Below are 17,801 nucleotides of genomic sequence, written 5' to 3' on the forward strand. Positions count from 1 at the left end.
CGAGACCGTTTGTAAAGATGTTGTAGCAACGTTATTCCTGGAAGTGTTATTTCTGGTGCAGGGAGGAGAGGCAATTGAAAACGTGGCATGTGAAGGGGTGCTGAGCCGTTACCCACTTAGTTCAGGGGAAGGGCCCGAGCTTAATAGGTAGAGCACATCCCTTGCGTGCAAATGGCCTCTGGTGCAATCCCCACGGAGGACTAGGAAAGATTCCCTGTCTGAAACCCTGGAAAGCTGCTGCCAATCGCTGTAGACCAGGCACCCTAACCTGGTGTTCTGCAGAAGTCATTTGACTACAACTCCCAGTATCTGTCCGACCAGGACAGTCAATGGACAGGGATGGAGGGAGCTGTAGTCCAGTGACAACTGGAAGGCACCAGGGCGTGGACGATGCTGTGCTAGATGAACTGGCTCAGTATATGCCCAGGGCTCATATCTACCCCCAACACTGCTCTCCACCCCCCCTCTTTTTTATGTATTGCTTGACATCAGCCTTGCCACGGACTAATGTAGGCTGCCTTATTGTTGGGGCCAGGTAGGAATTTTTCCACTTGGCAAATTGGCACCAGCCATTTGGTTTCCCCCTACCTTGTAGCAATCGTCACAACTTTGTAAGGTTAGGCATTGGGTAGGCCTTGTTTATGGGATAGGAGGTTGTAGCCTCCGCCTGCCCCTCCTCGTTAAGGGTATCCTGTTAAAGGGATCTGGGGGTGTGGATCCTGTCCGAAGCCTGGGCATGGCCTAGGGCCATGTCACGACCCCATCGTGGACCCTGGGGTGCCCCGATTTGATGTATATCATAGGGCTCCCCCTACCAGTGGTTTACCCTTATGAGACTCCCTGCAGACAGGCAGTATCAGGATATAGTCTGGTTTCACCCAATGCCTAAGCCAAACCACTCACATCTGTGACCAATAAAGTTGTGGCCTATTTTATCCCATCAACCTAAACATTTGTGTCCATGTGTCTATTATCTAAGGGAACTGCGGGGCCTGGGGCCTCGCCAAGCAATGCTGAGCTAGATGGACTACTCAGTATAAGCCCAGGGCTCACGTTTCCCCCCAAACACTGCTCTCCACCACCCCTCCATGTGCATTACTTCTAGTTTCAGAATCCAACTGGAAGGGGGGGAAATGGGTGGGGAGAAGCAGTTTCAGGGGGAAGGTGTGTGTGTTTGTGTGTGATACATTACCTGGCTTTCCATCTGCCAATGTTGCACTTTAAGTCACTTTGTAAGAATTGGCTAGTGACCCACCCAGTTCATCTAAAATGGTGGCCTGTTACCAGCTTGCCTAGTTTGCCCTTTAAAAGCCTTACAAGCACAGATCAATATAAGAAGGAAGCTTAGCCTGCTCCTTTCTCCCATTCTATCTCTCTCTTTCAGTTCTGGCTGGTGATGCACTATTTGTCTGAGATGACTGAAGACCAGACCTTGGTCATGTACAGTGGGCATCCCTTGGGACTCTTCCCCAGCCACCGCAACGCTCCTCGATTAGTCATAACCAACGGCATGGTAAATAGCTGCTGTCATCTTGTCCTCTCTTTGCTTACTATCATTTGTCACGACCCACAGTGTTTTCTGGTATGCACTGTGCTTTGCCTCATTGATCAAAGGTTGGCCGTGTTTCGGTTCACGTACTGTTTGTTTCAGAAAGTGTGAATCGGATAGGGTCACCTTTAAATGCAAACTGAATCGAGTTTGTCCTCCACCACTACATCCAATAACATCATGTTGTTTTTCCTGCTGTCCTTTCCCTGCGGCCTTGGAAAAGAGAGACAGAGAGAGGAAAAGATCTGGGTGTTCTTGAATATTCTTCAATTTTCCAAATTAATATAGGGTCAAACTTTATTAGTTATTAGTTATAATTGGAGCATCTAAAACTAGATCCTCTTGCTTGTTCAAATGGGTTCCCTCACACTTTCAGCATTAGTAAGGTGTGTCAGGAATGGCAGGACACTGATGAGCATACACAGGGAAACAAGGGGCTGGAGTCAGAGAAACAAGGGGCTCAGGAGAGGGGGCTAGTGATTTGTGGGGACCTGTACCAGCCAGAGGCAAGAGGCAGGGGAAGCTCCAGAGCTGGAGAATGGAGCTGAGAAGGGATCGGAGGAAGAGGCAGGTCAGGCAAGTGAAGGGCAAGTGAAGGGTTGGGTGCCTCCCCACCCTCTCCTGTACCACTGTCTCTTGGAACCAGGAGAGGATTGAAGAGGGAAGAGCAGAGGCAGTTTTCACACAGGCACAGCCTCTGGCTGTGTGTGTGCAGCCCATCAGGGGAAGGTACATAAACTGATGGAGGTGTGTGGTTGCTGCAACTGCTCGATAAAGCACAAACCAGGAACTAGCTGCCTGGATGCTAGACTGCTATGTGTGGGTGTTCAGAGCCATAGGAACTACTGTAAGTGTCTACTTTTGACAATACAGTTAACTATCTGCTGTGTGCATTCCTTTGGCTGGGGAGCGCCCATAATAGGTTGGTTGTATTGTGCTGGCATGGGACGCGGGTGGCGCTGTGGGTTAAACCACAGAGCCTAGGACTTGCCGATCAGAAAGTTGGCAGTTCGAATCCCTGTGACGGGGTGACCTTCCATTGCTCGGTCCCTGCTCCTGCCAACCTAGCAGTTTGAAAACATGTCAAAGTGCAAGTAGATAAATAGGTACCGCTCCAGTGGGAAGGTAAACGGCGTTTCCGTGCGAGGCTCTGGTTTGCCAGAAGTGGCTTAGTCATGCTGGCCACATGATCCAGAAGCTGTACAGCGGCTCCCTCAGCCAATAAAGCGAGATGAGCGCTGCAACCCCAGAGTCAGCCACAACTGGACCTAATGGTCAGGGACCCTTTACCTTTACCTTTATTGTGCTGGCAAGTTGGTAGAATCACAGTGTTAATCAGAGACACCTCTCTCTTTTCACCTTCATCCCCACCTCAGGACTTCTATTTTAATTCTTGTAATTTTATGAACTGGTGTCTACTTGCCCCTCTCCTCCCTTTTTCCTTCTGTGTCATTGCAGTTAGATTGCAGTTCTGATGACAGGGACTGGCCTGATTTTAGTTACGGTACCTGTATACAGTTCTTTGGCTGCCTGGTCAGCTGAAAAGTGCTGTCAAAATGCTCTAAATAAGACACATTTCCTTGCTTTGTTTAGGTGATTCCTAACTATTCTTCCAGAGATGAATATGAGAAACTATTTGCAATGGGGGTTACAATGTAAGTTATCCATTGTCCTAATTAATGTTCCTAATTAATTTCTGAGGTCTGCTTTTTAGTTCTGAATTGGGAACTTTTTGTAGCAGGCCTGCGATGGTGAAGGGATAGAACATGATATGTATACATGCAGAAATATACCGGTAACCCAAGGGCTGAAACCATGCATTCACTTCCTTGGGGAAGTGAATATTTGTGTAATTCAATGGGGCTTATTTTTGAGTAATTTATAGGAAGCTACATGGAGAAAAAGAGAAATATGGAGAAATGTGTCAAAGGGTACCATTACATGGGAAATGTTGCACTGCTAGACTAACAGAGTAATGTAGGGGCAGAATATATAAAAATAAAACAACATCCATAGCTTACTGAAAAAACTGCCTTGCATTCACTCCTATTGACAGGTATGGACAGATGACAGCAGGTAGCTACTGCTACATTGGACCACAGGGAATAGTCCATGGAACTGTGGTAAGAACTGCTCACTATCACTGTTGGGCAGAATGTATCATTTGTAGAATAAGGAAGCATCAGTTCTCTTCTGACTAAAGATCTATTTAGTATTTCTAACAAACAACAACAACAACAAATGCAGAGCTGACCCACTGCTCCATTCTCTGCTCTAAAGCACTGAAGTGTAGGTGGGTGCAAGACACAGTGATAACAGCAAGAACCTTTATTGAACTACTGAGCTGGACAACAGGGGCAAAACAACTGCTTATATACATTTCTGAAGCCCTGGGCCACTCCCACTCCCAACGTGATTGGCTGTCTAAACTTCCAAGCTGCGAATCATGACTCAGAGTTTAAGGGCCAATGGCAGAGGCCCAAATCCTGAAATGTTCTGTGATTGGATATCATGTATCGAATCAGAACACAGGGGCTCAGCATCCTTAGTCCATACTCAAGCTCAGGCAAACACAGACCACTGAATGCATAACAAGCCCCATGCGACACATTGCTCATTGCAACGTATATAAGCCACCAACTCTCAAGCTGGGTGCTGCAAGGGAACTGCTTTGTGAAAAAACAATTACCTTATAAAGGCTTCTCTAAGCACATAGTCCTCCTCTAAGGAAGAGGCTTCCCACAGTGTCTCTGAACCATGTACCGTAGATGCCTCCTTCAAACCCATCTCCATTGGGGGCAGGCAATTCTGCCCTATCTCTGCATCAGGTGCATGAGAGTGGAATTTTTCCGCCGCCACCAAAGCACTACTAATACAGCAGAACTGTCACCTTCCAAATGGGAAGGACAACCAGAGCAGTGGTTCACACAGAAGTGTAGGAGAAAATGAAATGTATTCTCCTGTTTTAATCGCCTGTAATTGATCCTGAGTGGTTGGACTGAAGCCTCCTTTGCTTTGTTTCAGGCCTTTACATGCTCACTCCTGAGCATGTAAGGTTCTGTTGAGTAGATGAAATAGGAAGTGCAAATGATAAACAAATGGAGATACGATAGAAGTATCGCCATTGGTAAATGACACCATAGGGTACCATGCACAGTCACCACCCTTTTTTGCAATGTGCCTTAGCTAACAGTGCTCAATGCAGGCCGTCGCTACTTGGGAGTGGAGAATCTGGCTGGGAAAGTCTTTGTCACATCTGGCCTTGGAGGAATGAGTGGCGCTCAAGCCAAGGCTGCAGTCATTGCTGGCTGTGTGGGAATTATTGCGGAGGTAAGCCTGTATGTTTATTTGTAGGCTTCTGCTTAGGTTTTGTTTTGTTTTTTAAAAAAATCAACCTCCCCTGAAAAGGTCCATTCTCATGTGGCCACTCCCTGTACTTCCCTCTCATTTGTGATTTTGTTAAGGCATTTTAATGAACAAGTGGGTTTTAAGAAGAGAGAGCTTACAAGGAAACTCTAGCAAAAGTTAAGGTTTCAGTAGCTTAGAGAGGGGCAAATGCCTCGAACTACAGTATTGTACCCACTTGCCTGGGAGTAAACCCTATTGAACTTAATGGGGTTTACACCTGAAGAGATAAGTTTAGGATTGCACTGTTAAACAATTCATCATTTTATCTAAAGGTTATGAACCCCTCAGTGAAAACTGACACAGAACATTAGGCCACAACCCCAAACTGATTTAAGTGTGCTTAAGCCCGTTGATTTTCAGTGGGGTTACATGCATTTTATTCTCTTTTGGATTGTGGTCTTAAGTGAGCTGCGCACTAACTTACCCACTCCAGCCCTAGACCTTGACTGGCTGAAAAAAAATGCTTCCATCCATTTAAACCAGCAGCTGGGCTTTAAAACAACAACAAAAAAAAGTCGAACAATAATGAAAGGATTTGCTAATGTGAATTTGTTTTTCTTAACCAAACAAGAATTTTGTTGGGCAGATTGTAATTCAAGCTATATGGTGGTTGGCAGACATGCACATCTTGCTCACTCAATAAAAGGTTTCCCCATGGAGTTGAAATGTTCTCATGTGAAACAGGCCTTACTATAATAACAGCTTTATAGCTATGCTGTTAAACAGGGTAATAAAGGACTTCAGTGACCCGTGTAATTTTACCACTGATGATGGAGAGAAAATCTTGTTTCTAAATTTGCTTGGGTCAGAAATCTCACTGATTGATCATTTGTGGTTCTTCAGCTAGGAGTAGCCTGTCCCAGGCTAGGCCTCAGATCTACGCACCACTGGTCTCAGTCACCTGCTGTTCACGTTGGTTGCCAGATCATTTCTGGACCACATTCAAGGTGCTCACAATAGAGTTTAAAGCCCTAAATGACTTAGGACCCTTAAATCTGAAAGGCTGCTTCATTCCCTACAGACCCTCTCAGGTGTTAAGATCAGCAAAGAGAGCAGTCTTTAGTTCCCCTTCCCTCAGAAGTTTGGGGTGGGGAGTGATCTGGGCAAGAGCATTCCCTGTGGAAATCCCTAGGTTAAGGAATTCCCTCCCCACAGATCTGCCCATGGCATCTTTATTATATAGTTTCCATTGTATGCTGAATATGCACCTCTTTACCCTGGCCTTTGACACTTGGGATATATATATTTTTAAGACCCATTCTATCCTTGCAACTGCAATTTGTTTTCAAGTGTTTTTAATATTGTATTTTTAAATTGCTGTGACCTGCCCTGGAGACTTATGGTAAAGGGTAGGAAATGAATCAGATAAGCAATTAAAGGCAAATTATTCTAAAGTTCAGTAGTTGCTTGTTTAATTCTATTCAATTTTATCTAATGGAACCTCTCAGGTTGATGAAGCGGCCCTCTTAAAGCGTCACCAGCAGGGATGGTTGATGGAAATCACTAGCAGTCTGGACCACTGTATTGCTCAGCTCAGGTATGGCTCAATAAACACATCCTTTAGCGTTTTGTTAATTAACTCCACATCCCACCAAAGGACCTTTCTGCAGCATGAAGAAAAGGTCTGGGGCAGACAACCCTCTCTGCCCTATCTCTGCTATGGTTTATTTCTAGTGCTTAACCTCACATTTCTCAGAAGTGAGTGACTACTAGGTCAGTGCTCCTCACTAAAATAAAAAACTCTCTTGGGGCTGGTCCTGACATCTGTTTCCCCTATTTGTTTTAAAGGTGTGTAGTGAAGAGGGGCAGAAACTGGCTAACAATTTAAGACTTTGCAGTGGTGAAAAACATGACACATGCAACTTGCCACATTCCTGGAAGTAGGAATTTGCATGTATAAAATTCTTGTCCTATTTTTTCAGCGCAATCAAGGCTCACATCTTCTGCCATGTCCACCTTAGTGCAGGTGTGTGGAATCTGTGGCATTCTGAGAGGTGTTGAACTACATCTCCCATCAACCCTGAGCATTCACCATGTTGACTGCGGCTGATTGGAGTTGGAGAAAAACAACACGGTGTGTGTGTCACAGGTTCCCCATACCTGCCTTAGTGTGAATAATTTTTCCACTTTGGAGCAGAACATAAATGAATTCTTTAGTGCTTTGATCTCACACCCAGTGGCGGAGCTTCATGCTCTGGCACCAGGGGGCAGAGAGCAGGCGGGGGCAGAGTTGGCGCGTATCCCAAGGGCGTGGCTCGCCGCCCACAGGGGCATGACGAGTCTCCTGGGAGCGTGGCACGCTGCCTGCGGGGGCGTGGCACCCAGCACAGGTGGGGGGGCAACCGCGATGGCACCCCACCGGGGTCATGCTGCCGGGGGTGGTGCACTCCCCCCGCACTCCTCTTCCTCCGCCAGTGCTCAAACTGCAGAACAGATCACTGCTAACAACCACACTATTAACATAAATATCACATAACATAATATCACGTAACAGCAAGAGTCGCCTGCCTGCTTTCAAACCTCTCACCTGATTAGCATCAGCCAGATACTATCCAATAACACATAGTACCATCTTGATTCGTATATGTTTAATTTGTTAAAAAGAGTTATTCCTGCATTTTTGGAATTTCAAACACTTCAGAGTCTTAAAGGTAATAATCCAAGCCCTCAAGACCAGGACAGTTTCTGGTACCTACAGGACATCTGTGACATCCCTGCCTGAATACTCACTTTGACATCAGAGAAGATCAGCCAATGACATACAGAGAAATGGGACAGGCAGTCAGGTCAGATGTCAAGGAGGGGATTGTAAGAACAAAGAGGTCCCTGGATGTAGATGAGAAAAATGCAGCATGTCAGGAGAGTAGTTTTATCTCACTTTATAGCTTCAAGAGGATTTTAGAAATTGTTATTTGCTTGAAAGTCTTTATCTGAACATCCCCCCCCCGCAACATTGTTCAGTATCTTTTAAACCTAAAACTATTATGACATGGAATTTTTAAAAATTAGGTTGCTTTTGAATTGTTAAAAGTTAATACCTTTTGATTTGTACACAGAGAAGCAAAGAAGAAGAAAATGCCTCTTAGTCTGGGATATCATGGGAACGTGGTAGATCTTTGGTAAGTAGCTAATAATGAACCTTGCAATAGCAGGGGAGGAGTGGGGAATCCATGTTGCAGTTCTGATAAAAAATGTGTCATCTATGCTACCACTCAGTGGATTTGTAACTGGCTGACTGACCGAACCCAAAGGGTGCTCATCAATGGTTCCTCTTCATCCTGGAGAAGAGTGACTAGTGGGGTGCCACAGGGTTCTGTCTTGGGCCCGGTCTTATTCAACATCTTTATCAACGACTTGGATGATAGACTCAAGGGCATCCTGATCAAATTTGCAGATGACACCAAACTGGGAGGGGTGGCTAACACCCCAGAGGACAGGATCACACTTCAAAACGACCTTGACAGATTAGAGAACTGGGCAAAAACAAACAAGATGAATTTTAACAGGGAGAAATGTAAAGTATTGCACTTGGGCAAAAAAAATGAGAGGCACAAATACAAGATGGGGGACACCTGGCTTGAGAGCAGTACATGTGAAAAGGATCTAGGAGTATTGGTTGACCACAAACTTGACATGAGCCAACAGTGTGACGCGGCAGCTAAAAAAGCCAATGCAATTCTGGGCTGCATCAATAGGAGTATAGCATCTAGATCAAGGGAAGTAATAGTGCCACTGTATTCTGCTCTGGTCAGACCTCACCTGGAGTACTGTGTCCAGTTCTGGGCACCACAATTCAAGAAGGACACTGACAAACTGGAACGTGTCCAGAGGAGGGCAACCAAAATGGTCAAAGGCCTGGAAACGATGCCTTATGAGGAACGGCTAAGGGAGCTGGGCATGTTTAGCCTGGAGAAGAGGAGGTGAAGGGGTGATATGATAGCCATGTTCAAATATATAAAAGGATGTCACATAGAGGAGGGAGAAAGGTTGTTTTCTGCTGCTCCAGAGAAGCGGACACAGAGCAATGGATCCAAACTACAAGAAAGAAGATTCCACCTAAACATTAGGAAGAACTTCCTGATAGTAAGAGCTGTTCGACAGTGGAATTTGCTGCCAAGGAGTGTGGTGGAGTCTCCTACTTTGGAGGTCTTTAAGCAGAGGCTTGACAACCATATGTCAGGAGTGCTCTGATGGTGTTTCCTGCTTGGCAGGGGGTTGGACTCGATGGCCCTTGTGGTCTCTTCCAACTCTATGATTCTATGATTCTCTCCGCAACTTCAGCCTCATTGATTTTAATGGGAGATTGAAGTATTTGTCATTGAAATCAGTGTGATTTACAACTGCTTGAAGTGTTGGTTGTGCCATTCCCTACAATGCATCCATCCCTTAGCAATACAAAGGGGCTAATTTACCAAAATTTCGTCTAGGTGCTCCTGGTATCTACTTTTCTATTTCCATACCAAAATCTGGTCTATAGTTGTCCACTTTTCCCTCTTTCTGTGTGCAGGGAGAGACTTGCAGAGGAATTCAATACCACTGGAGAACTGCTAGCTGATTTGGGGTCTGACCAAACATCTTGTCACAATCCTTTTAATGGAGGCTACTACCCGGTACAGCTGAGCTTTAAGGAGGCTAACCAGCTCATGTCCAGCAGTCCTGTGAAATTCCGAACCCTAGTGCAAGAGAGGTACTTCAATCATTTGCACAAGTTTTCTTGTGACAATTTGTTAGACAAAACTTTCTGTGAGAGCCAGTGTGGTGTGAGAGCCAGTGTGGTGTAGTGGTTAAGAGCGGTAGTCTCGTAATCTGGTGAACCGGGTTCGCTTCCCTGCTCCTCCACATGCAGCTGCTGGGTGACCTTGGGCCAGTCACACTTCTCTAAAGTCGCTCAGCCTCACTCGCCTCACAGAGTGTTTGTTGTGGGGGAGGAAGGGAAAGGAGAATGTTAGCCGCTTTGAGACTCCCTAGGGTAGTGATAAAGCGGGATATCAAATCCAAACTCTTCTTCTTCTGTTGTGAGGTCAAATGTCTCTTGTAATATTCACTTTCCTTCTATAGACACAGTTAAGTTTGGGGTCTATCTATCTGGCTAGCTAGCTAGCTAGCTAGCTATAGGGGGGTGGAATTGATTTTGGAATGTCATTCATAAAATCCGAACACCAGAAACTGCACACTGGGATATCAAATTCAGTCTGAAAGAATATCTCTTTATCAGCATCATACACTTATGGCAAACTCAGGGGCACTACTATGCACCAGAAAGAAGAATTCTCCTTGCTGAAGGTCGAGGCAGGCTACAGAAATGTCATTCATTTCTTCAGCCTTGTTCTAAAATCAAATCTGCAAATGACTGTGCAGGAAGAGGAGTTTTATTTCTGAGAATGCTTCAAATGTTAAGTGACCCAGCTGCATTGATTTTGAGCCATTGCCAGCTGCTTGTTTTTCCAATGCATACTCACAGGAGCTGGGAATTAGGGAATTAGGCTCTATAGATTAGCGGTAATGATTCTCTTCCTGTAGCTTGTTCCTGTTAGGTCTCATTTTCATAAAAGATGGTTTGGGAGCCAGGAGTCACTCCGATCGACTGATGCTAGGTCAAACAGATTTGAAGGCTTAAATTAGACGCAACATGGCAGCAGATCGATTTGTCTGCCCAAATCAGAAGTGAGAAAAGGGTTTGACTTAAAGAACAAAAAGAGCATGTGAGTGAGGAGACCTGAGTTGTCAGAAACTGAAATGTCCTACCTGAGTGATAACCATTCTTCCCTAGAATGTGGGAGGTCAGTGGTATTTCTGACTTCAAATTTTCCAGGGACAAGAAGGCCACTCAAGGAAGCTGGCTCAATAGTAGAAAGTTGCATTCAACATGGTCAAACCACCCCCGCTCCCATTGCCCCAGCACCTGCTTCCCCAGCTGGGTTTACTTCTGGTATCGGAGCCTCTCTGGGTTCAAAAGACATTCAACTATCAGACTGCAGGAAGGTAAACAGCAAGATGGGGAAGACTTCAAGTCTGTTCGTCTACATAATCACTTTGTACATGATAGGGGCAGTCATTGCCCCCAAACCATGGTTGCCCACTCTCACACTTGCTGTCAGCCTATGTCAATTAATAGTTACCTTTATAGGAACACAAATTATTTTGCCAGAGCTGCATACCCATCCACCGAGATCTTCAAGGGAGACCTTGATCCATGTCCCACCAACAGTTTCAGAGGTATGGCTGTTGGGAATGTAGGAAAGGGCCTTCTCTGTTGTACTGCTCAGACAAAGGAATTCTCTCTCCTGGGAAGTTTGCCTGGCCCTTTCCTTAATGACCTTTATCTCTGATGAAAACTACCCCCTGCTATTATATTTATGTGCATTCAATACTGACTATGTTGATGGATTGCTTGGGGATTTTTGTTTGTTTTTGCAGCTTAGGATTTATACATTATTCTTTCAGTATTTATTTTGATTGACTTTTTACTGCATTAATTTTATAACTTTTATGCTTCACCCTCCGATATTCCACTCTAAGGGTCCCTTTTGGATGGAAAAGTGCCTCATAAATTTCAATGCAAATAAATAAATACACCCATTTCAATATTTTACTGTGATGATCTCTTTCCCACCTTCTTCTAAGTTTGCAGTATATCCTTGGCTCACGTTATCCTCACAATAACAGTGTTAATTAGACTAGTCTCAGTCTTAATTAATGAATTACACTTTTTAACTGCCCTTTATCCCGTAAGATCCCAGGGTGCTTTAAAGAATAAGCAAATCAAACACAGGACTGTAAATAACGGGTGGTATTCAATGCTAGTCCTACTCAGAGTAGACCCATTGCAATTAAGACATGGCAGACTTTGGTTCATTCATTTCAGGGCCTAGTGCATGCTCATAATTTTTCTTTATGGAAATTCATATAGTGTTGAGAGAAGGTTATAACTTTCCATTTTCAGTCTGAGGAGACAAGTGGCTGCCATCAACAGGCTCTCTGATCAAGGAATGTTTTTCTGGGATTATGGAAATGCTTTCCTTCTAGAAGCTCAGAGAGCTGGTAAGTAGCTCTTTTCCTTTTTGCATAAGTTAAGCAAGTAGTGCATTTGGCCGAGTATAGCAGATAACATATCCCAAGAACAGGGGTGCTCCCCATGTTGCACATTTTCTACAGGAAAGGGGGGCGCTTTTCTGTGTAGGAAAAAGCATGTAACCATTGGTATATGATGATCTCACATTCAAGAAGAATCACATGTGAGTTTCATGTTAATTTCTCCCGCATGCAATACCTACTGTGTATGAATTTTGTGGCATTTAAAATGCATAACTTTTTCCAATATGCCCCACTGTCAGCCAGTTGGAGAGCTATCCAATCCTGCTTACCCAAACCCTGTCTTTTTCCCTCTGGCAAAAAGGTTGAATCATCATCATCATCATCATCATCATCATCATCATTATCATCACATTTATATCCTATTTTTCTGCAGTCATATCCAGCACAACATGCAAAGCAGCATAATTCCATATCCAACAACAAAAACAACAACTGTGTAGGGCTTTAAAGGTAAAAAACCCCAACACTTTAAATTGAAACCTGTATTTAAATTGTTCCAAAGGTGCTGACATCGAGAAAAGAGGTGCCAACAAAGCTGAATTCCGATACCCTTCTTACGTCCAACACATTATGGGGTATGTAGGAGAGAATAAAATGTGGAACACCAATGTGGAAAGAAGATGTGAGTGTGTCTTGTGCTTTGGGTGGGGAATAGGAAGAGAAGGAGAAAGACACTGAATGAGTTTTCCTGTTTGGGACCATTTTTTTTGTCATTCCTGTATATTCATAAAAACCGAATTGTCTTTTGTGATTAAGTAATCTGTTGGTAGACCAGAAGCTATAAGATGGGTTCTTAAAAGCTGCAGTTCACAAAAGGTTTCTTAGCTGCCCTTCACCGTACAGTCCCAAGGAAGATCACAATAGAATATACAATAATGAAAACAGATAAAACCACCAGAGATATAAAAACTAAATGAAACCATTCCAGATAGAACAGAACAGTATAAATTCAGCGAAAGAGGTCGGTCCCATAAAACAAAATACCTTAGTTGTCAAAAGCCAGAGGGCATCTTCAGCACACAGAGAAAACTGTTAAGTGAAGATGCTAAACGCACGTCAGTGAAAAGGGTCTTCCACAATTTGGGGGCTTTACTTCCCTGTACTTTTGAGGGTGAAGGTACTACCAAGGGAAACCCTCTCTGCAGATCTTAACACCCAAGAACGTCAGTAGGAGTGAAGGTGGTCTTTCACATATTTGGGACCTAAGTTGCTATAGAGCTTTAAACACTAATGTGAGCTCCTTGAATAGAGAAGCTCGTCCCGTTTGCCACTCTGTCATGTGGATATGAACAGATATAGAGAGCTGGTGGGGATTTATCAGACAAATTCTGAGCTGGATGAAAGTAATGAGAGAATCAGGCAAGAGAGATGAAACACCTGAGAGACAAAACGTAGTGTGTTCCAAGAATGAACTTACTCCCCCACTTTTCTTTTTTCTTTTTACACCCCAGAGAATATAGACCAGCTAACTCAGCTTAAATGTAAATCATAGGGCATTCCAAAGGGAAATCCCTGCCTTTTCTGCACTCCTTTCCTGCACTCCTGATTTCATGCTACATTACTAAACCAGGAGTTACTAAACCCACCCTAGCTGCTAACTGTGGATGTAGTTGAAGTATAAAATATGTGTTGTATCCAACCGAGTTCTTCTACTCATTGAAATGAATGGACATGACTAACCTAGGTCCATTACAGGTGACAACCATTTTAGGTGCGTCCAACTGATGCATAATTGCAGGTGTGTGGGTCCTTTTGGACTGGGAAGAGGGTGAAATTGGAGATAAATGCACTTATGCATGCTTATGCATCCCCTGCCAACATATGCAGGGGCCGGGAAGAGAAGCCCTGCAGGAAATGGTTGTTGCCTGTAATTTCAATTGGTCTACTCTGAGTAGAAGAAATTAGCTGGTTGCTTCTTCACTTATCCTCCCTGTTCTTCTGTCAGAACATGCTTATTGCAGGTGTGATAACCACAGACAGAAACAGTAGCTTACATCTGTAAAGCCTTGGTGGAAATTCAAAAATAATGGCCCGAAGAACTTAGTGTTTGGATTAGTGTCTTTTTTTTTTTTTTTTAAATAGCTGGAATTCTTTCATCTTCAGTTAATGAAAGAAAAGCATTGCTAACTGCCAGGATAAATATGGCAGGAATTTCAGCTATCTTCTAATCGTGAAACATATTCCCTTCCCAGTGACATTTTTTCTTTGGGATTTGGACCATTCCGTTGGGTTTGTACCTCAGGCAACCCAGAAGATTTGGCAACCACCGACTTCATTGCAACATCAGTGCTTGAGAAAGCTGTGCTTCAGGGAGGTAAGACGACCCATTTTCTAGTATGGAAGGTGAATCTGGGATATGGATAAACCTACCTGCAGTTTATTGTGTCTTGAAACTAAGACCATAAATACCAAATTATTATCCAATACAAGGTAAATTTCCCAGACAGACACAACTTCTGGGTGCGAAATGTCAAAAGTGCCCTGCTGGATCAGGCCAGGGAAACATCCAGCCCAGCACTCTGTTCTCACAGAGGCCAACCAGAAGCCTTTGAGAAGCCCTCATGCAGGACACAAGCAAAATGGCACTCTCCCCATCTGTGATTCCCAGCAACCGGTGCTCTAAGGCATGCTGCCTCTGACAGCGGAGTTCACAGATGTCTTTTATAGCCATTGGAACTTCTCACAATTTCCATGTGTATTTGCAGGGTCATTGACACCTGCAACCCCTTCCTCTATTACAAGCAACAAAACCAAGTAAATCTTGAGTAGAAACATCAAGAGGAGGCCAGAGTGACTGACAGAGTGTAGGGCTCGGGGTGGGAGATCTGGGGTAAAATGAGAGGTTGTATTTAACGTAGCATTAAGGCTAATGCTCCATCAGAGTGGCTGGGGGGACCCAGACAGATGGGCGGGGTATAAATAATAAATTATTATTATAAATTATTATCAGCACAAGGATTTCTATTTGCACAATATAATGTTTTCCTCTCCCCCCGCAACCACTGTGTGCCTCCTAAATCTGCTCTGGGGGTTCCACCAACCCTCCAGGAAAGATCTAAAGATGGCAAACACAGGGGGAGGAGGGGAGGAAATTGCACTAGTGGTAATCCTTGCATGAGTTCAGTTATTTAGTTGAATACCACCCCATCTATGCAACTGAGCTTTTGGGGAACAAGATGGGACACAGATACGACAGACTGAATTAAATATGATATTTTCATATAATGAGGTCATATACCTGATGACACACTGGAAGCAAAATAATTCATGTTGTCATGCTTAAGGAATGAACAGCGGTTTCGCCATATGAAGTCTTCATTACTTGGCTTTCTGATCTTGGCATCTCTTGGCTGGTTTGCTGGCAAAGGATTGAAGGCTTCCTGTAAGATGGGAGTGGACAACCAGTGGCTGCATGTGGCCCTCGGCCTAATTTAATGTGGCCCTTGGCCTAATTTCAAAATCCCTCTGCAAGGGATAGTTTTAGACTTCTGGCAAGAGGTCTGTTCTTCTGCCAGCAACCTGTTTGGTAGAATGGAGGAGGGAGTGAAAGAGAAAAAGGAGTGCCAGAGAGAGAGAATGAGAGAGGATGAGAGAGAAGGCGTAGACCCACCCACAAGTCCTGCCCTCTGCCAGCATACAGCCCCTGACACCTGAAAAAATGTGTCCCTCAATATTAACAAAGTTTGCTAACCCCACTACAGTACTTTAAATATGATTTTATTATTTGTTTTTTTTTAAGGAAATGAGTAGATGTGAGCACATTGCTGGCAATGGCCCCAAACTTTGGAATTTTAAAAAGAGCACCTTTGCCTAATAACACACATAGAAAGCTTCAATACTAAGGCAGACCATAGTTCAACTTGCTCAATATGGCTTGTAGTAACTGGCAATAGTGCCAGAGTTTCAGACAGGGGTATCTGTTAGTTTCTGTTTTGCCACTGAGCAGCTGCTTAGAGTCACAAGGCTCTGTTTACATTCCAGAGACAGTCCAGGCTATTGGAAGTCTCACGGGAGACTAGAGATGGATGTGACGTACTGGTTTCCTGTTTCCTTTGTTCCTTTGTCCGGTTGCTCTCTGCTTTCGAAGAGAAAGGATGTATATTTCTTGGCTGTCTGCGTAGTAAGAAATAAAGCATAGCAATGTAGGCATAAATCTCATCACTTCCCTGTGCTGGATTCTCTGCTGAATGGGAGAACGTGCCTGAGACCTTATCAAAAGTTCAGGTTGTTAATTATTTGTCGGAGGGCGATTCTGAAAGACTCGGCTGGAGGAAGATGAGCTTTATCAGCTTGGCCGAGTGGAGATTTCGACAATATCTCCCAGCCCCACCTGGTTTCATACAGAGTCTTTCCTAGCTCATACCTGGAGATGTTAGGGGTTGAACCTGGGACTTTTTGAATGCAAGGAGCCTGTTCTACCACTGAGCTATGGTCCTTCTGCAAAGGTACCTCTACCCCCTGCCCATATGGCACTATAGGGGGCCTGCAAAAAGACTATTTTGTTTTGTGCGATTGGGTGATGACAAACACAGTGACAAGCTGGAACGCTCTCATTCTCACAGTGCAGATATTCCCGGAAGGTATGGCATCCGACCCTAGAAAGGCTGCCTTGACTTTCCCACCGTTCAAGGGGGATAGAGACCCAAACTATTTTAATGCAAGATAAAGCTGTAAGGCTGTGTCTCACAAGAAAGTGCCCATCAGAATTGTGTGTGTGTGTATGTGTATATATATAGACATTTTAAAAATCCAGCTGACTGAAGGAGATTAAGTCGCATCTCAGTTATTGAATTTGTTGTTGTGCTTGGCAGAGCAATGGACAGAGGAATTCAGAGAGAAACAACTACTGAATTTCAGTGGAGTGGATGTCTAATAAAATGAACCTTTCTAGGAATCCCCTTTGACCTCTTCCTTACTGAATGCTCTGCTTGCCCTTCAGCTATGCTATAGCTAGAAGCAGAACTTCAGCTACAGTCCTCATCCTCAAGAGGGACATATTGGGAGGTTGAGAAAGCCAGTTGAATGGATCTCTGCAGGGTTTGTTAACATGGGGAAATGTCTGATTGCTTTACCCTGGACCTTGCTGGCAACCCAAACCACATTTACCATTCTTTTGGAAAAGTTCCAGAAGTGGAGGGATTATGGTGTGGTCAATGTGAGCTGAGTGGCAAAAACTGTGCCTGTGGTGAAGCAAACACACAGTGGCTTCACTGTGAACCAAATTCCTCCTGGTTCCAGTCAACCCATATTCTCCATATGGACATTTGAATTGCCTCTTTGTCTTCCACAGATAGGTACAGAACATGGCCTCATGGGATCCATTTTTGACACACCAAGTCAGCAACTTTAGATCAAGCTGGCCATTGAGTGGCTGGTTAATAGCTACAGTCGCTCCTTTGTTGGGCCATTCAAACACTCCTCTTGTGGAATGTGCATATCATTACTATAATGACCAAAACAAAATTCCAATTCTTTGAATTTGGGACATTCCACATTCAGGCTCCTAGCCATACACTGTCATTCTGAAGAAAGGAAGCTGCCTCTGTTTTAAATAATAATAATAAAAATAAAAAAATTATTTTATCAAGCAGAATTGAAAAGGAATGCCAAAAACTGTAGAGACAGAAACCTGTCGCATTATTTATTTATTATTATTAAAAAAATGTTTTTACCTTGCTTTTTCCTTTAAGACACTCAAGGTGGTTTGCCACATGACAGAAGAAGCATTTAAATGATCAGTTAAAAATGC

At 44.0% G+C, this 17,801-nt stretch overlaps 1 protein-coding gene across 1 annotated transcript in view; it reads left to right on the forward strand.

Annotated features, from left to right (window-relative positions):
- UROC1 (urocanate hydratase 1) overlaps positions 1-17,801 on the forward strand; it is a 55,240-nt gene that overhangs the window by 14,840 nt on the left and 22,599 nt on the right. The window contains exons 5-14 of the mRNA XM_081184132.1: positions 1,385-1,513; positions 3,143-3,204; positions 3,606-3,672; positions 4,736-4,879; positions 6,406-6,494; positions 8,014-8,076; positions 9,465-9,644; positions 11,901-11,998; positions 12,555-12,627; positions 14,245-14,366. Of these exons, the coding sequence (XP_081040258.1) occupies positions 1,385-1,513; positions 3,143-3,204; positions 3,606-3,672; positions 4,736-4,879; positions 6,406-6,494; positions 8,014-8,076; positions 9,465-9,644; positions 11,901-11,998; positions 12,555-12,627; positions 14,245-14,366 (1,027 nt within the window). The remainder of the gene's footprint in view (positions 1-1,384; positions 1,514-3,142; positions 3,205-3,605; positions 3,673-4,735; positions 4,880-6,405; positions 6,495-8,013; positions 8,077-9,464; positions 9,645-11,900; positions 11,999-12,554; positions 12,628-14,244; positions 14,367-17,801) is intronic.

The sequence above is a fragment of the Podarcis bocagei genome (assembly GCF_964188305.1).
Source record: "Podarcis bocagei genome assembly, chromosome: 2".
NCBI classification, from domain to species: domain Eukaryota; kingdom Metazoa; phylum Chordata; class Lepidosauria; order Squamata; family Lacertidae; genus Podarcis; species Podarcis bocagei.